We start from the raw sequence: 26,458 nt of genomic DNA, 5'->3' as shown, positions 1-26,458 counted from the left end.
CCCCAACCTCAGCATGCCTTCAAGCACTGCAGGCCTCAGCTTTCCCATCTGTAAAACAAGTACACAAGATAGATTCAAAGACTCTTTGTGGCCCTGAACCCATATTCTTTTGAGTGTGTTCATTCTCAGGTCCCAAAAATCCTTGTGCTACATGAGAACTCCTCTCTAGGAGCCCATGTAACTGTCTGCATCTTGAAGCACATGTGTGAGGCATCATGTGGGCCACACTTGTGTGTGTGCTGGGAGGAGGGGAGACCCCAGAACAATGCCATCCCTCCAAAGCTCCTCAATAGGCGGAAGCCACTGACTTCCTCTATTTCCTGCCTCCTGTATGCCAGCAAGACTGTGGACTGAAGGCAGAGAAGGGATAGAAAATTAGCCCAAACATTCCCAGGTCTCTCTCTACCATAACCCTCCCCGACCTCCACCTAAATAGCCCCCCTTCCAGGGCCTTCCAGGCCACACCCATCCCCAGCTTTGTGGTGGCCAGACTGGGTGATCTAGAGACTGAGAAGCAGGATAAGTCCTCCCATCCTCTCCCCTGCCACCCCTCCCACCAGAGCCACCTCATTTCCTCTTCCTCCCCAACACTGGGGCCTACTGACCGGCACAGGCGGAGTACTCAGACCCACAACTGACCCCAGGCCCAGCTTGTCCTGGCTGGCCTGGGTCAGCCTCTGGAGTATGGTCTGGCTGGAGCCCCCTTTCCTGCTCCCTGTTCTCTTCCTGGCTTCTCACGTTGGTAAGTCTTTCACGAGTCCCCCATCCCATTACTAGGCCCCAAGGTCCTGATTTTCCCCCAAAGAAATCCTATCATGTCATAGAAATAGACAGGAGAATAATGGCTGCCATGGGCTGGGGAAGGGGAATGGGAATTATTGTTTAATGGGTATAGAGTTTATGATTTACAAAATGAAAAGAGTTATGGAAATGGCTAGTGGTAAAGTTTGTACAACATTACAAATGTATTTAATAACACTCAAGTGTATGCTCCCAAATGGTTAAGATGGTAAATTCTAGGTTATATGTATTTTGCCACATTAAAAAAAAATTGGGGGAAAAATAGAAACTCTATCATCACTGTCATGATTTTGACCCGCCAGAAAGCAAAGATTAGGGTCAGGAAAACTTAGGCAGATACTAGAAATCACTGCATGCTGGGACTGGGGAGGGAAGGAGAACATCCATTGACTGTTGGATCTCAGGATCTGTGGGAGCAACAGGGCCTATAGACTCACTGATGTTTTCAGTGGATGCTTATAGAGTCAGTGTATTGGGCTCATTCCGGTAATCACTGGACAATATTCCATCAGTTTCGAGGCTGGCAACCTCCAGACCTATACAATGAGACTCAACATTGCTGACCTCCTATGGCTGTTATGGGGTTTAAATGAGATGATGTACATAGCCTGCTTGGCACAAAGCCTGGCACTTGGTAAGGATTTCTAAATAATCTTAGTCCTTCAGTCTCCTGGTAGGAGGATTAGAACATAGAAGCTGCCTTTGAGTGGCTCGTGGTATAGTGAGGAACATAGCACATGGGATGAGCTAATCAGAGATAGGCATGAGGAGCTCTAGGGGAGCACTGAGGAGGAGTCAGAGTAATGGACAAGAACAGAGTCAGGAAAGATTTCACTAAGAAAGTTGGCAGTCAGAAGAATCAATGCAAGTCTCAGAAGCATGGAATAGCACAGGAGAAAAGGGTCCTAATAGGGAAAGCAGACAGAGAGGCAGAGTGTGTATAGCAAGGGGCTCAGGAGCGTGCACACTGTCCTACAGGAAATGGGAAGCCATGGAAGTTACAAGCAAGAGCGTTACAAGGGGCTAGTGGTGATATCTCAGTGGTAGAACACTTGCTTAGCATTCATGAGGCTCTGGTTTTGATCTCCAGCATGGAGAGGGGAATATCTCACAGAGAGAGAAAGAGAAAGAAAGAGGAGGCGGGGAGGTAGATGTGGTTTCTTGGAATGTTCCGGGTCACTAGGGATAAGGGCTGAACAAAGGTTTTTGGGATAAAGTCAGGAAGCTTTTAGGAAGCAATTTGCAGAATTTTGTGATTGGTTGGGGTAGTTGGCACAAAGCTTAATGGTGTGTTTTTTAAAATCAAACAACCTAGCTTTTCTCATTACTAATTGTGTGACCTTGGGCAAGTTACTTAACTTCTCAGAGTCTTTTCCCTGCCTATAAAACAGGGGTAATAACACCCACCTCCCAGGACAGTCAGGATGATAAAATGAGAGAACATCAGTAGAGTGGCTGGTATAGTGTCCTGAATATAATTGACATCCAATAAACATTAATTGTTATGGCAGTGGGAGGATGAGATGACTCCATAGTTACTGCCTCAGCTGGCAGGTGCTGTATGCTGAGTCAGGGAGCAGGAGAGAGGAGCAGGTTTGGGAAGGCTGATGGAAATGAAGCGCTGAGCTGAAAGGCCATCCCAGAGTTATTGACTCAGAGGTGATAGTTAAAGGGAGCTTGCTCAAAGAAGCCTCTATAAAAATTATTATTGCCTCCTTTGTAAGTGGAAAGAATATCAACTTCACTGGAGGCTTCCAGGATAAATAGGAAAAGGGTGCTTGATACCTGGTGCATGGTCAGTAAATGCCAGCTTTGTTTACTCATATCAAGCTTTCAAAGAACATTAAATGATAAGCTAAGTGGCATTTAAGTTAATTTAATTAATTAATTAAATTAATTAATCATGGAACTGAGGCAGGCAAGCGGGCTCTCCTGGATCTGGTCTGGACTCTGGCTCTATCTGGTCTCTGCCCACATGTGACCACATGTTTCATGCTCTTGTCACACCAAACTTGGACAGCCCCATTCCCCACACCATAACATGTTTTCCTTCCATGTCTTTCCGTAGCTTTTCCCCCTATCTAGAATGCCCATTTCCCACCCTGACCTGTCTCCCTCCCCATTCTCCTCACCCGTTGTGATCTGCTTGAGCTTTGAAAGTCCTCAAGTTATATCTCCCAGGAAGCACCTCCTCACCTTCCTGCCACCCCCAGGCTGGGTTAGGTGCCCCTCTCTCTGCTCCCTCTCACAGAACCCTGCATCTGACAGCTATGTCCCTGTCTGCCTCTCCAACCAGACAGTAAACTATTTGGAAAGCAAACACCAAGACCCACCTGTGTCTGCATCCATCTAGGCCCCAGGCCCGTGCTGGACCTGCCCTCTGTCTCTAAGCCAGGCAGAACTGGCTTCATTTCTGCTACACACCCAAGTTAAATCCCAACACATCAAATATTTCATGATTTCTGTGGTAACAAGGAGAGGGGGCCCTAAAAGATGCTTTTGGTCTGGATGGGGGCAGAGAGAAGTGACTTGAGGCAACCTTGATGAACCAGTTTTGGAGAGGAACTGGGAAAGGGGCCTGACGGAGAATAAAGTGAGGAGATGAGACAGGGAGCAGAGATCATTACTTCTGACAGCTGGGCTGTAATGGAAAGCCATGTGGCAGGAGAAGGCGGGGAATGTCCAGCCAGAGAAGGGTTTGTGTTTTTGTTTTTGTTCTTTTAGGATGAAGAGACTTGAGGGCAAAGGACCAGTGCACATGGAAGGGGAAAGGAGGGGGATGGAAGTACCTGATAAAATGAAGTGCCTGTAGGCTCTGCGGGTCCCAAAAGGGAAGGAAAGAGGGTGGGAAGAGGGGGACCCTCTTCAGAGGGTGCGGTAGAACAGTAAGATAAGAGGACTGGGATAGGGGGTTCTGGGGTACAAGGAAGGGTTCACTGGGGCTATGATGGAGTCACTGCTGTCCTGGCCCAGGGGCGGCTGTGGACCTGACGCTGCTGGCCAACCTGCGCCTCACGGACCCTCAGCGTTTCTTCCTGACCTGCGTTTCCGGGGAGGCTGGGGCGGGGAGGGGCTCGGATGCCTGGGACCCGCCCCTGCTGCTGGAGAAGGACGACCGCATCGTGCGCACCCTTCCACCCGGACAGCCTCTGCACCTGGCCCGCAATGGCTCACACCAGGTCACGCTGCGAGGCTTCTCCAAGCCCTCAGACCTCGTGGGTGTCTTCTCCTGCGTGGGTGGTGCTGGGTCGCGGCGCACTCGTGTCATCTATGTGCACAACAGCCCAGGGGGTGAGTTCTGGCCTTGGGGGGGGGGTGGGCACTGTCCTGGATCACTGACCCCACCCTCCCTCCACTCCACAGCCCATCTGTTCCCAGACAAGGTCACACATACAGTGAACAAGGGTGACACTGTGGTGCTTTCTGCACGTGTGCACAAGGAGAAGCAGACTGATGTGATCTGGAAGAGCAATGGTGAGAGGGGCATTTGGTTGGGCAGATGGACCCACAATTCTGATGCCCCAGCACCTCCATCCTCAGAATTCTCAGTTTGGGCCCCATCATCCAGATACACCTGTTGTCCCCGTGGCCACCCTTCAGGGCTACTCCTTGACCTGAACATACTTGAATTCATCTCCATTCTAGCTCTGGGCCCCCTCTTACTATACTCAGAGGACCAGGAGCCAGTGGCCAGCTACCCTTTAAGCACTATGTTAAGTATTCATCCTTAACTGGGAACTGGCAGGTGTGTCACCTGGAAAGAGCAGCTGTCCCCAACTGGAAGAAGAGAACTGGGAACAATGTGTCCAACACAGGACCAAGAAAGTCCAGCCTTTGTCAAAGTCTTGTCCAGCCCAAATGTACACAAGAGCCATCCGGGCACACCTGTGAATCTCAGCCCCAGGTCTGCCCTCCATCCTGATCCTTTCTGTCTTTTGGCTACCCCATAGGAAAACACTGTTTTCCTATATGGCTCCAAAGATTCCTGCCTCAGCCCTCAGATACACAATCCTTTGAATGACTCTTGCATCTCTGGGATCCTTCCTGGGCCCAGGGTTCTGTACCCTGAGCTCCAGGCCATCTGAACTGACAGGAGATGCAGGAGGAGGCAGGGAGACTTATAGACATAGAGTATAGAGTCTCTATGCTGAGAGGCAAGAGTGAGACCCAAAGTAGATGGAAAGTGTACCCAAAAGAAGTGGGAAGAAGCAGGAGCCAGACAAAGATGAAGGGAGAGCATTCCAGGAGGCTGGACTGACAAGAGCAAAGGCTGGACCTTCTGAAATACCAGATGTTTCCAGAAGGGAAACAAACAATTCAGGAATGTTCAGAGTCTGGCAGGGCAGGGCAGGGAGTGGGGAGGTTTAGAGCTAGAGGGCTCAGCAGGAGCCAAACTGATGAAAACAAACTGGTGAAGAATCTGTTGTAGAAGAATCTCACTGGCTGCTAAATGAAGTGGAGGATGGTGGGAAGAGCCAGGCTGGAGGCAGAGAACCTGCATAGGAAACTTCACAGATGAGGAGGAGATGGACTGAACCGGACTTAGTGATTTACTGGGTGGTTGGTGCTAGGGCACAGTGATGTGACCTGGGCAAAGGGAGATGACACTAGCCCATATATGACGGTGTTGAGACCCCTGATCCCTTCATGTCGCCCCCAGGATCCTACTTCAATATCTTGGACCGGCAGGAGGCCCGGGATGGACGGTTCTCAGTGCAGCTTTCAAATGTGCAGCCACCATCAAGCGGCATCTACAGTGCTACCTACCTTGAAGCCAGCCCCCTGGGCAGTGCCTTCTTTCGGCTCATTGTGCGGGGTCAGGAGCAAAGGGCAGGGGTTATGGGTGTTGTGGGAGCCTGAAAGCTCTATACTTCCCGTAGGTCCTAGAGATTCCCAAAGTCCCTGAAGCTTCCCCAGTCCTCAGTGGCCATGGGTAGGTGAGTGAAGGTTAGTTACTGAAGACACTTTCCTCCAGGCTGTGAGGCTGGCCGCTGGGGGCCAGGCTGTGCCAAGGAATGCCCAGGCTGCCTACATGGAGGTGTCTGCCACGACCATGACGGCGAATGTGTTTGTCCCCCTGGATTCACTGGTACCCGCTGTGAGCAGGGTAAGGAGGAGGGGCGCTAAGACCCAGACAAGAGAGGATACCTGACTGGAGTAAGACTCAGAACCTGGAGGGTGAGGGTACTGATTCAGTCCTGGACTCTGCACCCAACAGAGACCCATATACCACATATCTTCTTTCTAGCCTGCAGAGAGGGCCGTTTTGGACAGAGCTGCCAGGAGCAGTGCCCAAGCACATCAGGCTGCCGGGGTCTCACTTTCTGCCTCCCAGACCCCTATGGCTGTTCTTGTGGATCTGGATGGAAAGGAAGCCAGTGCCAGGAAGGTATGAACTAACCTACCCTCCACAGCCACAGGCTTGGCCTGGACCCTTCACTCCGACCCTGACTTACACACCAAGCCCTCTACAGTCCCCTGACCTGTGCCCCCTCTACATTCAGCCTGTTGTACAACACATGCCCCATCTGTGCCCTCATGGCCCCCAACCAAGCCTCCTAACTATACTTGCTTTGTTCCCAGCCTGTGCCCCTGGTCATTTTGGGGCTGACTGCCGCCTCCAGTGCCAGTGTCAGAATGGTGGCACATGTGACCGGTTCAGCGGCTGTGTCTGCCCCTCTGGGTGGCATGGAGTCCACTGTGAGAAGTCAGGTATGAGCATTAGAGACTCGTCAAGACCAGTCAGCCCCCACTGAACATGTCTGCACAGAGGAGCCTTGCCCTTCCTTTCTCTGCTAACAACCCAAGGGACCGCATAGTCTGGCAGGAGTTCTCACCATTCAACCGCCCATAAATTGAAGGGTGACAGCCCAGAGGGCACTGGAGCCCACAGGAGGCTCCTGGCCAGCATGAGAGAGAGAGAAAGTTCGGGAAGGCTTCTGGGAAGAGGTGAGATCTGAGATTAGATAGGGAGGACAGAGGAGAGATGACAGGGAAGGAGTGTGGAGAAAGCCTGAGGGTTGGAACTCAGGCTTGGATATCAGGACAATGAGGTAAGGGGCAGGGAGAATGTCCAAAGGGGTCAAGTCATGGGGCCTCTGAATATCAGGTCAAAGGTTTGCACTTGGTATGATAGGGGTAAGGGAGACTTGTTGAAGGGGCCTGAGGCAGTCGGACTCTTTTCAGAAAGGACCTCTCACTGCTGTATAGAGTGCGGAAGCTGGAAACTCCAAGGAGTCTGTGGTTGGGGACCAGAAACCAATGAGGCCCAAACAGTGTGCTGGCTGTGAGGATAGTGAGGGGCCTGTCCATGGATAATGGAGGAATGAGGAAGAGTGCTGTAGAGAGGGGGAGGAGGAGGTAGACCCTGTGGCTAATCAGATATGGGGCACGAGGACCCTGGAGGAGTCATATAGGACTTTGCTGGCCTTCAAATTTGAGTGAGATGGTGGTGTCTCTACTGAGATGCAGAGCAAGGGACAAGGGGCACTTTCGTGATTATGGTCACATGTTTGCCCCATGGGAGTCCCAGCACTAGTCTTCTCTCTCCCCAGACCAGATCCCCCAGATCCTCAATGTGGCCTCAGAACTGGAGTTCAACTTAGAGACGATGCCCCGGATCAACTGTGCAGCCTCAGGGAACCCCTTCCCAGTAAGGGGCAGCATGGAGCTTCGCAAACCAGATGGCACTGTACTCCTGGTCAGTCCCAGTGACCCTAACCCTTTGTCCCCTGTCCTTCCACTTTCCTAGTTGATTCCTCAGAACCCCATCCCCTCAGAACTTTCTGCAAACTCTACCCACTAGCCTGGGCATGGCTCTAATAGGGTCAGGCTGATTGGTGAGGGGCTGCTGCTGGGCCCCTCTCCCATCAATAGTCCAAACATATTTGCATATATGCCTCATAGGTGCACAATCTCTGTGGTCTGTCCCCTCTCTTTGTCTATCTTAGTCCACCAAAGCCATTGTGGAGCCAGATAGAACCACAGCTGAGTTCGAGGTACCCCACTTGGCCCTTGGGGACAGTGGGTTCTGGGAGTGTCGTGTGTACACATCTGGTGGTCAAGACAGCCGGCGCTTTAAGGTCAATGTCAAAGGTCAGTAATGTCTTAGGACCATGGAGGATGGACAGTGGGCAGATATCTACCTAATGCTCAGACTGGGGATCCCAGCAGAAAGGGCAAGGGCATCCAATCTGTCAGGCCAGCATCCGGCAAAGAGGGTTTGTGGTCAGCCAAAGGTCTGGGCTGGGCAGTGTCAAGGCTGGAGCACAGCTTGGTCCCATCTGGAAAGGACATTCCACACCCCAGAAATGGGGGATGCCCTCCAATCTCTCCCTACCTCCTGCTTAGCCATGCCTCCCCACCCCCACCCCCACACACCCTGTGCCTTTGACTCTGCCTCTAGGACACTGCTCCCTGTGTCTGAGTCTCCCTGCATAGGCACTCGGTGCTGGGACTGGGGAGCACAGGATCTATGGAACTCAAGGGTGATCTGCATAGAAGTCTGCCAGGTGAACAAGGGGCTAACTCCCAGCATTCAGGAGTGCTCAGAGAAGAGGCCCCCTCCCCAAATTAGGTATCCCTGTACCTTCTCAGCACCATATCATGGGCAGGTCACACTCCTGGGCCCTGCCACCCCCAGACCCCACCACTTTCCCTCTGACCTCCTCCTCTACATGAGCTCTCTCTCACCTTCTTCTTTTTCACTGTCACACTCTGCTTCCAGGTTCCTCACCATGTCCTCTCATCACCCCCTCCTCCACAAGGCTCCACCTTCAGCCTTTCTCTTCTCAGTCTTCCCAAGTCTTCAGACCCAGAACCCTGGGTTCAAATCCTCTCTATGTAAGTGCCAAGTTCTGCTGGTTACAGTGGCTCACATTTGTAATCACAGCTACTAGAGAAGTTGAGGCAAGAGGATCATAAGTTCAAGGCCAGCCTGGGCAACTTAGTGAGACACTGTCTCAAAAATAATAATAATAATAATAATAATAATAATAATAATAATAATAATAATAGAGGCTAGGGATATAGCTCAGTGGTAGAGTGCTCCTAGGTTCAATCCCCAGTACTAAATAAAATAAATAATTTAAAACATTCCTAGTCCCATTACCTTAAGCAAGTAACTTAACCTCTCTTAGTTTGTCTGCGTGTGAAATGAGGACATTAGCACACACCCGATAGGGTTGTTACAAAGATTAAACTAGGGGCCGGGGTTGTAGCTCAGTGGTTGAGCACTTGCCTCACATGCATGAGGCACTGGGTTCGATCCTCAGCACCACATAAGAATAAATAAATAAAATAAAGATCTTTTTTAAAAAAAGATTAAACTAGATGATGCTTTAAGCAGTTCATACAGAGTATGTGTTCAGTATATGTTGACAATTGATACTTTTAAAATGACATCTAGTCCCAAAAGTGTCAACCCTTGTCTGGTAATGCCCTCATGTGATCTGTAGTCAGATCCTTCTGGCCCCAAACTTATTGGTAGGACCTCCATGAAGTGAGGCATCTTCTGTGAGGTCTGGTTCTGAAATTGGTGTGAAAGTTAACTGGTGTATGATTCAAGGGCCTGTTTTATATCCAGCCTGCGTGTCTGATCCTCTGTATAAGCTGCAGACACCAGCAGGGGCTCCTCAGTATCCAAGCTGGACCTCTTCTCCTCACAAACCTGCATCTCCTGCTGATGTGCTCGTTGCTGTCGGATGCTCCTTCAGCTCACAACCCTGCATCTTCCCTGAGCAGTCTTCCTTCCTTTCCTTCCCTCCTCCCTCTTTCCCTCCCTCTCTTCCAAGTCACATCTAGTAAATATGTGGAAGAAGCAGGGGAACCTCTTAAGGCATATAATGCAATAAACTGGAGAGAAAAGCTGAGGCCAGAATAGGGGCAGTGACCACAGAGTAAGGAAGCTGGGCAAGAACATAAAAGCAATTTCAGGGTAGAATCCATTGACTTGAAGTGACCTGGTCAGACACATTTAGTTTGAACCCTCTCCTCCTATCTGTGAGTCTTTAGGCAAGTTATTCAATGTCTGAGCCCCAGTTTCTTCATTCATGACTCAGGGGTAATGAGCTCCATCTGAAAGGTAGTTGTGAGAATTAAAGGTCATGCATATGAAGCATCAAGGGTGGAGCAGGGACTTCTCACTGGCACCTTGCTTTAATTAAGAGAGTGGTGAAAAGAGAGAGAATAGTGAACAATGAGGGGAGGGGCAGAGAAGAGACGACACCCAGGCTGTCTCCCCGCCTTCGCCTTGTGTTCCAGCCCCTTGTGTCTACATTACACTTCAGGACAAGGTGCTCTTCCCCAGCCCAGCTGACCATGTCATTCCCTTGCTTCACATCTTTTGAGATACCAATGTCCTTGTCATTGAATCCTTGTATCTTAAGCCACCCAAGGACCAGAACTGTGTCCACTTGGGCCCTGGCCACTCTGATCTTCTATTGAACTTGGTCTACTTGCACCCAGTCCAGAGGGTCCCCAGATCCAAATAAAGATGCAAAGCACAGTGTTCCCCTTTTTCTGAGGACAGGATAGGCCCTATGGGCAGTGCCTTACCCCTAGTCTCCTGGCAGTGCCCCCAGTGCCCCTGACTGCACCTCGGCTCCTGGCCAAGCAGAGCCGCCAGCTTGTGATCTCCCCATTGGTCTCGTATTCTGGGGATGGACCCATCTCCTCTGTCCGCCTGTACTACCGGCCCCAGGACAGCACCATGCGCTGGTCCACCATTGTGGGTGAGTGGGGAGAGAGCTGGGGGAAGGACAGGGGTGTTGGGTAATAGTGAGGGGATGAGGTGAGAATGGAAAGGGAAGGAAGATTGTATAATAGGGGGGAATGAAGGGAGCAGGTGGATTCAGGAATGGTTGGCATTAAATGATATGTGTGCCATACCCACCCTCAGTGGACCCCAGTGAGAATGTGACATTAATGAATCTGAAGCCGAAGACAAGATACAGTGTCCGTGTGCAGCTGAGCCGTCCAGGGGAAGGGGGAGAGGGGACCTGGGGACCTACCACCCTCATGACCACAGACTGTCCTGGTGAGAGGCCAAGAGTCATCCCTTCCTGCCCTGCCCCTAGGATTACTGACCTGTCCATTCAGGTTGTCATATTTTATCCATCCAGGGGCCCCTGACTTTCCCATTGGAGGTTCTTACCTGTTCACTAGGGATCATTGTCCCACCCAGCCCTGAAGACCCATTGGACAGTTCTGACCCCTGACCTTTGGCCCCAGAGCCCTTGTTGCAGCCATGGCTGGAGGGCTGGCATGTGGAAGGCCCTGACCGGCTTCGAGTGAGCTGGTCCTTACCCTCGGTGCCTGGGCCGCTGGTGGGTGATGGTTTCCTGCTGCGCCTATGGGACGGGGCACGGGGACAGGAGCGGCGGGAGAATGTCTCATCCCCCCAGGCCCGCACTGCCCTCCTGACTGGACTCACGCCTGGCACCCACTACCAGCTGAATGTGCGGCTCTATCACTGCACCCTCCTAGGTCCTGCATCGCCCCCTGCACACGTGCTGCTGCCTCTCAGTGGTATGCCTGGAATGGGTGATGAGTGGGGGATGAAGAGAGTACAGGGCACGTGGGGATACGTGAGACACAAGAGACACAGAAGAGGACATAGAGATAGCACGGGACACATTCGGGAACCAGGGACATGGGGAAGGTAGAGGCTACCAGAACAAAGGTCACCATGAGTATGTGGACAGAGGAGTTCATGGTTCGTGTGGAAAATAAGGGTCATTGGAGGACATGAAACTTGGAGAACCATAAGGTATGGGGGACATAGGGAAGACTTGGACTACATGGAAAAAAGAGGGTTAGCAGAAGCTTGTGGGTGAATGTGGCCTTAGGATGGAGAGGAATCCAACTGGGAGAGGGGGCAGGTGGCAGAGTGGCTCTCATTCTGGAGTCCACAGTAACTTATGTAACTGACCCATGACCATATGGTCTGGTCCTGTCTGAGCCCTGCCTTCCTGTTCCCCCTCTCCCCCCAGGGCCTCCAGCCCCCCGACATCTCCATGCCCAGGCCCTCTCAGACTCTGAGATCCAGCTAACGTGGCAGCGGCCAGAAGCTCCATCTGGGCCTATATCCAAGTACATTGTGGAGGTGCAGGTGGCTGGGGGTTCAGGAGACCCACTGTGGATGGACGTGGACAGACCTGAGGAGACAAATACCATCGTCCGTGGCCTCAATGCCAGCACGCGCTACCTCTTTCGTGTGCGGGCCAGCGTTCAAGGTCTTGGTGACTGGAGCAACATGGTAGAAGAGGCCACTCTAGGCAACGGTGAGAGGGAAGAGCCCACAGGACACCTGGGCCCTGGGGCTGGTCTCAGCATGCACTCCATCCATCTCACTAGCTACCTTGGAGTTGGGGCCCTCCCAACAAGTGACACAAGCCCCCACCTTGCCCATTTCATGATCCTAGTACTTGGGTAATCACACTTGTCCTGTGACACCCCTGGCCCCACAGTACCTCCCCGTATCCTATTACTGAGATCTTCAGACTTTTCCTCTGTGGAACTCTATGGTGACCTCTGGGTTCCTTGACCTGGGAGTCCCCATCATCTGTCCTTCATTGTGTCCAGGGCTACAGAGCCAAGGCCCAGTCCAAGAGAGCCGGGCAGCTGAAGAGGGCCTGGATCAGCAGCTGGTCCTGGCTGTGGTGGGCTCCATCTCTGCCACCTGCCTCACCACCCTGGCTGCCCTCTTAGCCCTGGTGTGCATCCGCAGGAGCTGTGTGCGTCGGAGGCGCACCTTCACCTACCAGTCAGGATCGGTCAGTGAACCACACCCCCAGGTGCACAAGCGCTGTCCCCAGTGTGCATGCATCTCTGTCTGCATAAACACAAGTACTTATACACCGTGTGCGTGTACATGTGTTTATGTCACAAGTATAAGACTACATTGAACCACACTTAAGGGTACAAAATATAATCCTTTTCTATTTCTCTAGAACTGAATTCAGCTCATGAGCCCAATTCTACTAGAGGGAAATATTTAGTATTCCTAGTTCAAAAGAATTCAGTTTTGTCCATATTTCACCAGGGCCAATTCCAGGCTTGAATGGGGTCAGTTTGAGATTATCTTGCCCAATCTTTGCCTTCTTCCTGGGATTGCTCTTGGTACCTGGAGTCCATATTAGCCTTTGTCCTTGCAGGCCCTCCCGACTTGGGAGCCAGCCTCCATCTGCACACATCTGTGACTGATGTCCTCAGCACTACTGTGGCTTCTTGCCAACAGGCCACTCAGGCTGTGAGCTCCTCTTCTCAGCCTCCATCCTTTCGAATTCTTGCTTTGCCTGTACCCTGCAGAGGGCAGCATGTTCTGTGGCTCAACCCCTCTAGAATTGAGTCTGGCCTGCAACCTCACCCGCACCCCTTGAGAAGAGAAGTAGTCACCTCCACTCTTCCAGGCTTCCCTGCAAACCTGCCTGGATTCTCAGTCCTCCTGTATTCTACATCCCTCTGGCCTCAGAGTTAACATTTAGATGGGATGGGGGAGGGGTGCTAGCTCCTCTTCAGGGACCTGGCATCACCTCATTTTGTCACATCTGCCCATCCCACCAGTCATGTTTTTTCTGAGACTCTCCCCACTGTTGTCACTTAGGATTTGAGGGCCCTTGGCCCTCCAGGCCTGAGCACTTGATAACTAGAGCCAAGCTTTAGTATTTAAAACAAAACAACAAAAAGCACACAAACCCTTTTTATCTCTCAAGGGCTGACTCTTGTAATAGAAAGTCCAATGTCCAAGTCTAGTGTCTACTATGCCTTTAAAAAATTCCATCCAGGGATTCAATTGGTGTCTTTGTCTGGGCTCTCCCTCTGAGGTCAGGGCACACAGCCAGCCATCACTGCCTAGTGAGGGAGGGTGTTGGGCACAGATGCAGAGAGAAGGTGGCACAGAAAGCAGCCTTTAGCGTTCATATTATCATAATGCATATCAAGATGTGTCCCTGCTACCTGTGTCTGCCCACAGATATAATTCATGTGCTGTGTCCAAGTATGCATCCTCTATGAGTCCTCCCATGTATATAAGTGTTCCTGATGCACGTGTATCCCTGTGCCTGTGTAGCTCCAGGCCCTCGTGTGCCTCTGAACCTCTGCATGGATGCATGCATTCTGGTATAAGCCTGCAACTATTCATGCTTCATGTAAATCCATGTGACCCATGTCCTCAGTCCCCGCCCATGAAGCTAGGCTTCAGCTTACTTAGGAACCCCCATCCCATTGTTTGTTTATTTGGTACTAGGGATTGAACCCAGGGGCACTTAACCACTAAACCGCATCCCCAGCCCTTTTAATATTTTATTTAGAGACAGTATCTTACTGAGTTTCTTAGGACCTCGCTAAATTATTGAGGTTGGCTTTGAACTTGCAATCATCCTGCCTTGGCCTCCTGAGCCACTGGGATTACAGGTATGCACCACCAAACCCAGCCCAAGGTCTGTCTTTTTTTAAAAATATTTATTTTTTTTTTAGTTGTAGTTAGACACAATACTTTTATTTTATTTATTTTTATGTGGTGCTGAGAATCGAACCCAGGGCCTCGAACATGCTAGGTGAACACTACTGCTGAGCCACAACCCCAGGCTCCACAAGATCTATCTTAATCCTGTTTCCAGGTCTGATATTGGCAGTTCCCTTGATCCTGTACAGCTAGCTACTCCTTTTTCCTGCCATCAATCCTGTCCAGGTGAACCTCCTACTCAATAGAGGGAAGTGAACATTCCTCTTTTTTAGGGTCTTAGTATCTTTGGGTGCTGGCCTGGTTCTAGAGCTATGGCTAGACACCAAGTGGGTGGACAGGAGTCGTCTCTCTTCTTCTGCTACTATGGAAAAGAAAACCCCTCCATTGACTCTCAGTATTTCAGGGCTTTGCATGTAGTTGGTGCTCAGTAAATATACCTAAGGCTGGATTCCTCTCCAGAGCACTCTGGCAAAAAAAAAAAAAAAAAAAAAAAAAAAAAAAGCCTAGTTGTGGGATTAGCACAATAACAGGAAGCCCCCTGCTTCCCATCACAGCTCATCCCAATTCTTTTCTGTTTTAAATGTGAAAATCATCTTTCCATTGACTCACATCATAGCATTTAGAAAATTACCCACAAGCCCTGTTCTGCCTTCCACAGCCCCACACTAACCCTACTAAACCTGCATGCTATAGCTTCTGCATTTCTCTTCTTGGACATCAGTCCACCCAGTGACCCCCCTGTGGCTCTGTCACCTATGATTCTGTCTCAGTATACGTCCTCTGTCTGTAAGTGTGTCCCTGCCTGACCACTCGGGGGCCCTCTGTCTGGCTCTTTGTCCGTTTTTCTAACCACTGACCTCTTTGCATGATATTTGCGCCTCCTTCTGCCCCCTCCCCGTGTCTCTTGCGTGGACTGCCTGCTCATTTGTTCCATCCTGTGAAGGGTGAGGAAACCATCCTGCAGTTCAGCTCAGGGACCTTGACACTAACTCGGCGGCCAAAACCACAGCCGGAACCCCTGAATTACCCAGTGCTGGAGTGGGAGGACATCACCTTTGAGGACCTCATTGGAGAGGGGAACTTCGGCCAAGTCATCCGGGCCATGATCAAGAAGGATGGGCTCAAGATGAATGCAGCCATCAAGATGCTAAAAGGTCCTCAGCCCTGGCCCTCTATCTTGTTTCATAGACCCCAAGCCTCACCTAGACCCCTCCAGCATTGACCCCAGCCCTCACCAGTCCATGCCCTTTCTCTAGTTATTTCTGGCAAGGGTGACACTGGATTCTTTACAGAGTATGCCTCTGAAAATGACCATCGTGACTTTGCTGGAGAACTGGAGGTCCTGTGCAAACTGGGGCATCACCCCAACATCATCAACCTCCTGGGGGCCTGTGAGAACCGAGGTGAGGCCCCTGTCCTTCTCCCACCCCCATCATTGGCCACTGCCCCTACCATATCAGTGGCTTGCTGGGAGCTGCAGGTCACCTTCATCACATTTCCTGCATGCTGTAAGCTCTTACCCTGGGGTACCTGCTCTCACTCTAGGTGGGCTGCATCTAAATCATCCCCCTGTATCTCCTCAACTCCCAGGTTACTTGTATATCGCCATTGAATATGCCCCCTATGGGAACCTGCTAGATTTTCTGCGGAAGAGTCGGGTGCTAGAGACTGACCCAGCTTTTGCCCGAGAACATGGAACAGCCTCCACCCTCAGCTCCCGGCAGCTGCTGCGTTTTGCCAGTGACGCTGCCAATGGGATGCAGTACCTGAGTGAGAAGCAGGTCTGTGTGAGCACAGTGGGTGACTGAGGAGGGGCCGCGGGCCAACCTCAGGAGATAAGATCAGCAGGCTTTAATTGGGTGTGGGAACTGAGGGACAGTGAGAGGGAAGGACATGGCCCAGGGTGCCTAACCCAAGTAATGATGAGTAGAAGCTCAGGCGAGTCTGGAGAAGGTGCTGCGATTGGAGTGTCTGAGGGAAATCCTGGGGCAAGTGTGGGGTGGGCACTTGTAGAGGCCAGTCCAGCACTCAGGAGAGAGCTGGCACCCCAACATGGTGACTAGCGGTGAGTGAGTGAGTAGATCTACCAGCAACGGTGAAGGGGGGGGGGGGCCTGAGCCAAATCTGAGAAAACCCTGCCTGAAAGGGAGGAGGGAGCAGCAAGCCTCTGGAGGGGGACATGGGACTGAGGGAAGGCATTTTACAGGTGGTCAAGTTTGAGAATCTTGAAAACAGAGGAGCAGGGGCCAACACAGGGGGAGGGGGGTGATGAAGAGAAGTCTCTGAGGAAGGTGGAGGACCAAGGGGAGACACTGGAACTCAGCGGGGAGGGTTGCTTAGGGTCTTTCACCAATGAGGAGAGAGTGGGAGAAAGAGGATGGGGAGCATGGGAAGAAGGGAAGACGCAATGTGGCCACCGCTGTCTCAGGAAGAGGGATGAGCCAGAACTTGGCCAAGGCCCAGGTCTCAGGAAGGAGAGGAGCAGAGCCAGCACTGATTTCTCTCAGACAGACATTGGCTGACACAAGGTTGAGGCCTATGTGGGTGGGAAGAAGAGGAAGGGGCTCCTGAAAGCCTGAGGGTGCCCCTCCCTGGCCCTGCTAACCCAGTCGCCCTCCTCCCACTCCCCCTGACTTCTGGCCTTGCCTGCAGTTCATCCACAGGGACTTGGCAGCCCGAAACGTGCTGGTTGGAGAGAACCTTGCTTCCAAAATCGCAGACTTTGGCCTTTCTCGGGGGGAAGAAGTGTATGTGAAGAAGACAATGGTGAGTCTCAGTCAACCCTCCCCTGCAGGGTCTGTGCCTGGCTGGGCCTGGTCCCCCAAAGCCTCCAGACAGGCCCTTCCTCCACACCCAAACCCTCAAACCCATTCTCTCCCAGGGGCGTCTCCCTGTGCGCTGGATGGCCATCGAGTCTCTGAACTACAGTGTCTATACCACCAAGAGTGACGTGTGAGTGTGAGGGTGGGAAGGGGCAGGAGGCCTTGATGCCCAAAGATCAGGCAGGCATAACCTAGACACACCTCAGCAACATCTGATAATCCAAGGCATGACTTGGGTACTGCTGGGTGTGAAACTGGCGTGTCTTGAGCATTTGGCAGTGCCCATCACCTGAATGGGAAGGTAGGGGACTAGCTAGAAGGAAGTTTTGTCTTGGAAGGTATTTTAGGGGTAGGACTTGGGTAAGGGTAGCTGAAAATTTTATTTGTGTATCAGATGGGCAATGCCTTGGAGAGATTGGGGAATGGTATGGATAATCTCTAAGGCAGGCGTTGGGGACGTGCTCTCACCTTCCTGTCAGGAAGGCAGGGGCATGGCTAACCATCACACAATCCTCACAACTCCTTCTCTGTACTCCTCATCCTCAGATAGCCATCTTGGCACTCTTCACCCTCTCTCCAGGATCGTCCATCTCAGTCTGAACCTGACCTACCCAATGTTTCAGCCCTGTCTTCTGAGTTGTTCTGCTTTGGCCCTGAGCCCTTTGGCCTGGCCTGCCTGCTTGCTGACCACCCCTCTGTCCACTATATGCTTACTTCCTGCTCTACCATAAGACTCCCTAGATTCCCTCCCCCAGATGGTCTGATACATACCTACATGGAGGTTATTGCAGTGTGAGATGCAGTTAAGTACAAGGACTTTGGAGCTAGACTGCCTGTGTTTGAATTCCTGCTTTGCCACTTATTAGCTGTGTGACATTGGGCAAGCTCTCAGGGCCTCAGTGTCCTCCTCTGTAAAATGGGGGATAATAATAGGCCCATATCTTAGGGCTGGTGTGAGAGTTAATATATATCAGTGCCTGGACTGTAGTCAGTATTCAATAAAAATCTTAGCTATAATTATGTTGAACCAAGGGTTAGAGGTATGAAGGAGCTTCAGTGAAGCAGAGAGATCAGCGGGCCAAGCCAGACACTTGTAGAGCAGACACATTCAGGTCTGGGAGAGGCCACGCATCGTGAATAGGTAGACTACGGGGTGCCAGGGCCTAGAAGGCAACTAAGTACATCCTTCTCATTTCAGTTGGTCCTTTGGGGTCCTCCTCTGGGAGATAGTGAGCCTTGGTGAGTACCCACCGCTGTTCCCCAGAGCACCCCTTTATGAGGGGTCCCTGGTCTGAGGGAGCCCCGTCTCCTCCTGCAGGAGGCACACCCTACTGCGGCATGACCTGTGCGGAGCTCTATGAGAAGCTGCCTCAGGGCTACCGCATGGAGCAGCCTCGAAACTGTGATGATGAAGTGTGAGTCACCTCACCCTTGAGCTCTGTGGCCCCATCACCCCAGCCGGCCCTAACCCCTTTCCTCAAAATGCCCCACCCGCAGGTACGAGCTGATGCGCCAGTGCTGGCGGGACCGTCCACATGAACGCCCGCCCTTTGCCCAGATCGCTCTGCAGCTGGGCCGCATGCTGGAGGCCAGGAAGGTGAGGAGAGTGAGGTGATGGAGCTGGGGCTCCCCAGGCTCACAGGAGTGCTCTCTCCTAGATGCCAGAGAGCACAGCCACTATGTCCCCTATCCCACCACCCCTGGCCACCCAAACTCCCTCAGCCAGAACTATCATCATCCCGGGGCCCCAGCATGCAGACTCCCTTTGTGGCCCTTGCTGGATTAGACACAAGGTCATTCCACACACTTCCAGGATTGCTGTTGTTCAGCCACAACAGCAAAGTCCTCCCCGCAGTCCCTGGTCCCAGACTGCTTGCCTGTCCTCCACTGCGGAGGCCATCAGTCCAGGCTGATGAGACTACCTGTCCTCACCTGGCAGAGCCAGAGCAGAATGCATGAATGGTCCACTAACCCAAGCTGGATGGGTGAATGAATGGTACAGGAAAGGCTTAAATAAGAGGAATTAGTGGGTGGATGATACGATAATTACATGCATGCACAATTCAATAATTGACTCTATAAATGAATAAATGAATAAATGAATTATCAAATAAATATAATGAAGAAATATATTAAAATAAGTAAACTTTAAAATAGTTGTTTATATGAATTTGTGATTACTTAATTATCTTAAGAAGGATTGAATATGAAATAACCATATAAATGGGGACTCAATAATAGCCTTAAGAATAGGTGAATAAGCAAATGAATTAATAAATGAATGAGCAATTCATCTAATGAATACATGAAAAAAAGAGCTCCTAGGACCTTAAGAAAATCAAGAAAAGACCAGTAAAGTAGAGGAAACAGATCAGGGAAGAAAGAGGGGGAGGGGGAAAGGGGAATAGTGGGCAATAATACTGGCCAAATTATATTGTTATATCATGTGCATGAATGAATATGTAACAATGAATCCTGCCATTATGCATAATTATAATGCATCCATAAAGACAAGGAAAAGCAAAACAAAAAGAAGAAAAAGTTCTCCTTTGTGTCTGCCTCTCACCTGAGACCCCCAGCGGTGGTCTTATGCTCTTACTGCTCTGGGCCGGTGAAGACCAACCTTGGCCATGGGGGCGTAATGGAGCGTCGGCACAAATCAGTGTCTGTTTAAATGCCCCAACTACACAGGAGGACAGATGTGCCACCATCTCTGGCCTCCACTAAAGCTTATTTTGCCCATCCAGGCCTACGTGAACATGTCGCTGTTTGAGAATTTCACTTACGCGGGCATTGACGCCACAGCTGAGGAGGCCTGAGCCGCCGACACACCAGAACCTGGCTCTGCTGGCCAGAGCAAACTCTGCTCACCAACCTGCACTTCTGACCCTTCTAGCCTCTCACCTGAGCCTCCCCAATGAATTTTTTTTTTAACTTAAGAGGGGAAAGAGGGAATCCATGGAGGGGGTGGCCTAGGAGAATGGAGCCCCATCCTTTGCAGCTCTTAATGGCTACCTTTCACATCCTTCCTTTTCTTCAGCTGCTTCACATATGTGCTCCCCATTCTACTGCTCCCCACTCTCAAGCCCCTATTCCAGCTCCTCTGCCAAGCCACATGCATTCCCCATTCATCTGCTCCCCACCCCCTGCCTTGTACTCAGAATAAATAAATGCTCTGAGAAACGCCATCCAATGTGTACCTTTTACTACTTAGTCCATCCCAGGGCAGGAGTTGGGAGAGGGAAACTGGACTTCCAGGAAAAGGAGCACCATCCTACATGTACTGCCTGAGGCCCAAGGCCCTGTAGAGATTGCCTCTCCATGCTGGGAGACATTTTGGAAGACCCATTTGACACCTTTAATCCCTACCTCTGTCCTAAACACAAATCTATCTTCCCCTGGTCTCCTCCCTGCTCTCCAGCCTCCTCACAAACATGTCTCCCAGTATCTCTGGGTAGCGGTCAGCCTAGGATTCTTCACTCTGACCATGCACAGTCCGTGCCAGGATTGGCTGGAGCCCAGCCTCAGCTCAAACTGACACTCAACCCCAGATTCTGGCCTGTCTCAAGTTCCTCCTGCTCCTATCCTTTTCCTTATCCCTCCAGACAGCCTTTCCCTTACTGCCCAGCTGGTGGGTGTAAAAGGAGGAAGACAGAGGCCACCCCCAATTTGAGCCAGCCAGAGTTGGATTCCTTCACCTTTTTCTGGGTCTCAGTGTTCTGGGCAGTGTTCCTTGACTGGGCTCTTGCTCTCACTTCTGAAAGTTAGTCTCACTCTACCCCATGCCGTGGGGCCTCTGGCTTGCTTATGCTTTGAAAGTCAACCTCAGATTTCCCTCCCATCAGTCCTTAGGAAATAACACTGGTCATACTTCATACATTTTTTTTTCCAGTGAACCAAATGAAATCAAAGAAGGCATAGCACAGTGAGGCATTGTGGTTAAGAACACAGATCCTGGGACTGGGAATGTAGCTCAGTAAAGCACATGCTGAGCACAGATCCCAGATTCACACAGACCTGTGTCCAATTCCTTCTATACCACTTACTATCTGTGTGGCCTTGGTCAAGTCACTTCACCTCTCTGAGTTTCTGTTTTCTCCAGTGAAAAAAATGGGGTTAATTAGAGCACTTTGTTGTGTTAGTGTCAAATGAGATCTCACAGGCTTGTCTTCCACAACCCTGGGTCAGATATCATGTAAGAGCTCAATAAATGTCAGTTGATCACATTATATACAATGCAGGAAGTTGGGGGGTATCAGAACTGCAGTCAAACAGACTTGAATGGCTGGAGTATGGGGATGAATTCAGGAAGAAATTAATTGGAGTAATGAGAAGTTATATAGGATGGGGGGAGATGGGATTCACTAGAATGTAACTTCATTTCAGATCTGCATTCACTGCAGGGATGTGATCCAGGGTATGGGCACTGAAAGTTGTCCCAGATGGGGACTGATATGGAAAAAAACAAGGATGCCCCTGTGGGTGGCAGATATGTAAACAAACATTAAAATACAGTGTCATATGCTGTAAGAGAGGAAGGGGACCTGGGCAACACTGAAACAGGAGTTGGAGTCAAGAAAGCTTTTCCATAGAAAGTGACATTTTAATCTGCACTTCAGAGAGGAAGTAGACATTCCCAGAGGAAGAGATTCTGGCATAGGAAACTTAGGCATCTATGACATATGCTGTGTTCAGGAGCAGCAAATAGTTGCATGTGGCTGGAACAAAGGGAAAACACAACTCTGAGGGTCAAGCACCTAGAGAGGTGACAGAGACCAGCCCATGCTGGGCCTGAGAGGCACCATTAAGGTCTTGGGCTGGGGATGTGGCTCAAGCGGTAGCGCGCTGGCCTGGCATGCGTGCGGCCCGGGTTTGATCCTCAGCACCACATACCAACAAAGATGTTGTGTCCGCCGCCGAGAATTAAAAAAATAAATAAATATTAAAAATTAAAAAAAAAAAAAGGATATAGGTCTTATTTTTTTTTAATGTTTATTTATTTATTTATTTATTTTAGTTTTCGGCGGACACAACGTCTTTGTTTGTATGTGGTGCTGAGGATTGAAGCTGGGCCGCACGCATGCCAGGCGAGCGCGCTACCGCTTGAGCCACATCCCCAGCCCAGATATAGGTCTTAAATGGCAGAAAGATCAGTAGAGCAGTGGGGAGAAAGAAGGGAATGGGGGGAAGGGAGGGGGAGTGGAGGTACTGGGGACTGAATTAGAACAAGATATATTCCATGCTTTTATAATATGTCAAAATGGATTCTACTGTCATGTATGACTAAAAAGAACCAATACAAGTAAATAAATAAAACAAAAAAAAATTAATCACTTATAAAAAGAGTGACAACCCCAGAGATAATAGGTAATTCTTAGAGTGGTAATAACATTTGACAAATAAATGGGAAGAATGTTTAAGAAACTTAGCAATCAAAGAAATCAAAACTAAAAATTTTTAAATATAAAAAAGAAAAACATATGAAAAGATCTGCTCATGAATAAACCCATAAAAAGACCTTATGAATAATCAGAGACATACAAATTAAGCCCATTTGGAGTTATTTCAAATCCAATTGTAAAGTCTGCTAACACTAGATGTTGGTGAGGATGTGCAGAAGCAAGCATTGCTCCACAGTTCCCCTCATAATGCACACGGAGTACCAATATTTTGGTTCAGAGCAGAAAGTAGCCTGGCATTTGCAACTATCCTTAATAATTGCAACTATTCTCAATAACTGAGGAAAACCAGGCTCAGTGGCACACCCCTGTAATCCCACCTGCTCAGGAGGCTGAGGCAGGAGGATCACAAGTGAGAGGCCAGTTTGGGCAATTTAGCAAGACCTTGTCTTAAAATAAAAAGGGCAGGGGATATAACTGATGTAACTCAGTGGTAGAATGTGGTTCAATTCCCAGTATGACCAAAAAAAATAATTACTTTTTAAAGAAGGAAATTTTAAGCATAGCTGAATAGTATTTTCATTTCTAATGAGAAGTAATACTCAGTAACAGGGGATTGAGAGGGAGGGAGGAGGGAAGGGCACAGGAAGTGCTGGGGAATTAAATCTATCAAGTTATACCATGTCCACTATGAATACACCACAATGAATCATATGCATGTATGTGTATGTATATATATACACATATACATATGTATATATAATTAAAATATCAATAATACGTTTTGAAGTGTAGATCAAGCAATGGGGGAGGGAGGAAGGCAGAAAATGGGAGGTACTGGGGAAGGGGACCGATTTTGTTATGTGCATATACAAATATGGCATAATGAATCCCACTATTATGTATAATTATAATGTACCAATAAAATTTTTAAACAATAATTTTAAAAAATGATATAGGCTTTTACTCTAGAAGCAAAGAACAGCCATAGAAGAGCAGGTATGAAAGCAGGTAGTCACAATCAGGTTTACATTTTTTTAAAACATCACTTGGCTACCCTGTAGAGAATGGATTATATGGGGGAAAAGAGAAAAGGTGAGAAACATGTTTATAAATTAGATACCTTAGATGAAATAGATGAATTCCTAGGAAGATTAAAAACCACCAAAACTGAGTCAAGAAGGATAGACAATCTAATAAACTTATAGCAAGTAAAGAAATTGAATTTAACTCAGGATGCTGAGGCAGGAGGATTGCAAGTTTGAGGCCATCCCCAGATATTTAGTAAGACTCTCTCAAAAATTTTTAAAAAGTGCTGGTAAAGTGGCAGAGTGCCCCAGGTTCAATCCATTATACTGAATAAAAAAAAAAAAAAAAAAACGAAAGAAAGAAAGCGTTATGGTTTGGATGTGAGGTGTCTCCCAAAAGCTCATGTGCGAGACAATGCAAGGTTTAGAGGAGAGATGATTGGATCATGAAAGCCTTAACTCAATCAGTGAATTGATTCCTGATGGGCTTAACTGAGCAGAAGCTGAAGGCAGGTAGGGTGTGGTTGGAGGAGATGGGCATTGGTGCCATGCCTTTGGGGTATATATTTTGGGAGTCTCTCTCTCTGCTGCCTGATCATCATATAAGCTACTTCCTTCCACGATACACTTCCATCATGGTATTCTACCTCACCTCCAGCCCCAAGGAACATAGAGAGGTCTGTGGACTGAGACCTCTGAAACCATGAGCCCCAAATAAACTTTTCCTCCTCTACAATTGTTGTGGTGGTGTTTTTTAGTCACAGCAAGAAAAGAAATTGAATTAATAATCAAGAAATTACAGGAGCTCTATACTGGGGCTGCAGCTTAGTGCTAGAACACTTACCTAGCATGTGTGAGGCCCTGAGTTCAACATCCACTGCAGGAAAAAACAATCTAAATACATAGCAAAGTATCTCATGTTCACAGATTGGAACATGATTACGTTTTCCAAATTGATCCATATATTCAACACAATCTCTATCACAATATCAAATGGCTTCTTTTTTTAATTTTTTTTTTGAGAGAGAGAGAGAATTTTTCTTTTTTTTTTTTTTTTTTTTTTAGTTATTGGCGGACACAACATCTTTGTTTGTATGTGGTGCTGAGGATCGAACCCGGGCCGCACGCATGCCAGGCGAGCGCGCTACCGCTTGAGCCACATCCCCAGCCCCACAGATGGCTTCTTTATAGAAAGTGACAAACTGATTCCAAAATCCATATGAAATTGCAAAGGATGAGAATAGTCAAAACAATCTTGAAAAAGTTGGAAGAGCAGGGCACAATGGTGCACACCTGTAATCACACTGACTCAGGAGGCTGAGGCAGAAGGATCACAAGTTTGAGGCCAGCCTGGAAAATTTAACAAAAATCTTAAAATAAAAGGGCTGGGAACATAGTTCCCTGGTAGACTACCCCTTAGTTCAATCCCAAATACTGAAAGAAAAAAAAAAAAAAAAACGTCGGGAGGCTCACACTTCCATATTTCAAAACATATTACAAAGCAACAAAAAAATTAAGACAGGCTGGGCGCAGGGGTGCACATACCTGTAATCCCAGCCGCTTGGGAGGCTGAGGCAGGAGAATTGTGAGTTCCAAGCCAGCCTCAGGAAAAGCAAGGTGCAAAGCAATTCAGTGAGAGCCTGTCTCTAAACAAAATACAAAGTAGGGCTGGGGATGTGGCTCAGTGGTCGAGTGCCCCTGAGTTCAATCCCCAGTACCCCCTTCAAAAATAATCAAGACAGGATGATACTAGAAATGGAACAGAAATGAAAGTCCAGAATTAAACCCATGTGTCTGTTGTCAATTGACAAAGCCATTCAATAAATAAACAACATTCTCTTCAACAAATGATACTGGGACAACTAGATGTCCACACGGAAAAGAGTAAAGTTGGACTATATATAAAAATTTGCTCAAAATGGATCAAAGGTCTAAGTATTAAATACAAAATTATAAAACCCTTAGAAAAAAAGCATAGGTTTACATCAAATGACTTTAGATTTGGCAATGGATTCTTAGGTAGGACAGTAAATATACAAGTAATGAAATTAAAAATAAATAAATTACATTTCATCAAAACTGAAAATGTCTGTGTATTAAAGGACACTATCAAGAAGGTGAAAAGAGGGCTGGGGGTGTGGCTCAGCAGTAGGGCACTTGCCTAGCATGTTCAAGGCACTGGGTTTGATCCTCAACTAAAAATAAATAAATAATGTAAAGGTATTGTATCCAACTACAACTAACTAACTAACCATATATATATATATAAAGATGAAAAGAAGCCAGGTGCAATGGCACATGCCTGTAATCCCAGTGGTGGCTCCGGAGGCTGAGGCAGGAAGATCAAGAGTTCAAAGCTAGCCTCAGCAACTTAGCAAGGCCCTAAGCAAGTTGGTGAGACCCCGTCTTTAAATAAAATACAAAGAAAAACAAAAGGGCTGAGAATGTGGCTCAGTGGTTAAATGCCCCTGGGTTCCATCCCCAGCACAAAGAAGGAGAAGGAGGAGGAGGAGGAGAAGGAGGAGGAGGAGGAGGAGAGACAACCACAAAACGAGAGAAAATATTTGTAAATTATTTCTCTTATAAGAGAATCATATCTAGAATTTATGTTGTCATTTGGATCCAAAATGTCCCCCAAAGTCTTTTGTTGAAAGAATGGTTTCCAATACTGCAAGATTCAGAGGTAGATCATTTTGGCAATGATCGTGAGAGCTCTGACCTCAGCAGGGGATCAATCCATTGATCAATGAATGGACTACAGGGAGGTAGAACCTGGTTAGAGGATGTGGGTCACTAGGGTTGTTCCCTGGAAGGCTTTATCTTTTCTCCTGCCCCTTTATTTCTCTTCTCTCTCTCTCTCTCTCTCTCTCTCTCTCTCTCTCTCTCTCTCTCTCTCTCTCTCCCTCTCCCCCCCCTCCCTCCCTCCCCCCTACTCCCCTTACC

General features: G+C 48.9%; 2 protein-coding genes across 10 annotated transcripts in view; one reads left to right on the top strand and one right to left on the bottom strand.

Moving 5' to 3' along the window:
- LOC308656534 (type III endosome membrane protein TEMP) overlaps nucleotides 1-26,458 on the bottom strand; it is a 66,494-nt gene that overhangs the window by 21,985 nt on the left and 18,051 nt on the right. The window lies entirely within an intron of this gene.
- Nucleotides 566-20,276, top strand: TIE1 (tyrosine kinase with immunoglobulin like and EGF like domains 1). Of its 4 annotated transcripts, none has more exons than XM_081307717.1 (23): nucleotides 567-742; nucleotides 3,775-4,092; nucleotides 4,165-4,275; nucleotides 5,462-5,617; nucleotides 5,777-5,908; nucleotides 6,050-6,190; nucleotides 6,385-6,513; nucleotides 7,356-7,501; nucleotides 7,752-7,896; nucleotides 10,374-10,532; nucleotides 10,700-10,837; nucleotides 11,032-11,328; nucleotides 11,793-12,083; nucleotides 12,385-12,575; nucleotides 15,210-15,420; nucleotides 15,559-15,669; nucleotides 15,857-16,047; nucleotides 16,919-17,032; nucleotides 17,148-17,218; nucleotides 18,287-18,327; nucleotides 18,407-18,503; nucleotides 18,586-18,685; nucleotides 19,836-20,276. In XM_081307717.1, the coding sequence occupies exons 1-23, from the start codon at nucleotides 685-687 to the stop codon at nucleotides 19,905-19,907; spliced, it is 3,420 nt and encodes a 1,139-aa protein (XP_081163843.1). In that variant the 5' UTR covers nucleotides 567-684; the 3' UTR covers nucleotides 19,908-20,276. The 4 variants fall into 4 exon arrangements, with proteins under 4 accessions (XP_081163844.1, XP_081163843.1, XP_081163845.1 ...); XM_081307719.1 differs by having other exon boundaries at nucleotides 568-742; nucleotides 11,287-11,328; XM_081307718.1 differs by lacking the exon at nucleotides 10,700-10,837 and having other exon boundaries at nucleotides 566-742.

Source organism: Spermophilus citellus (assembly GCF_964194105.1).
Source record: "Spermophilus citellus genome assembly, chromosome: 9".
In the NCBI taxonomy this organism is placed as follows: Eukaryota; Metazoa; Chordata; class Mammalia; order Rodentia; family Sciuridae; genus Spermophilus; species Spermophilus citellus.
The sequence above is the reverse complement of the archived record's forward strand: the minus strand, read 5'-3'. Positions and strand labels throughout refer to the sequence as shown.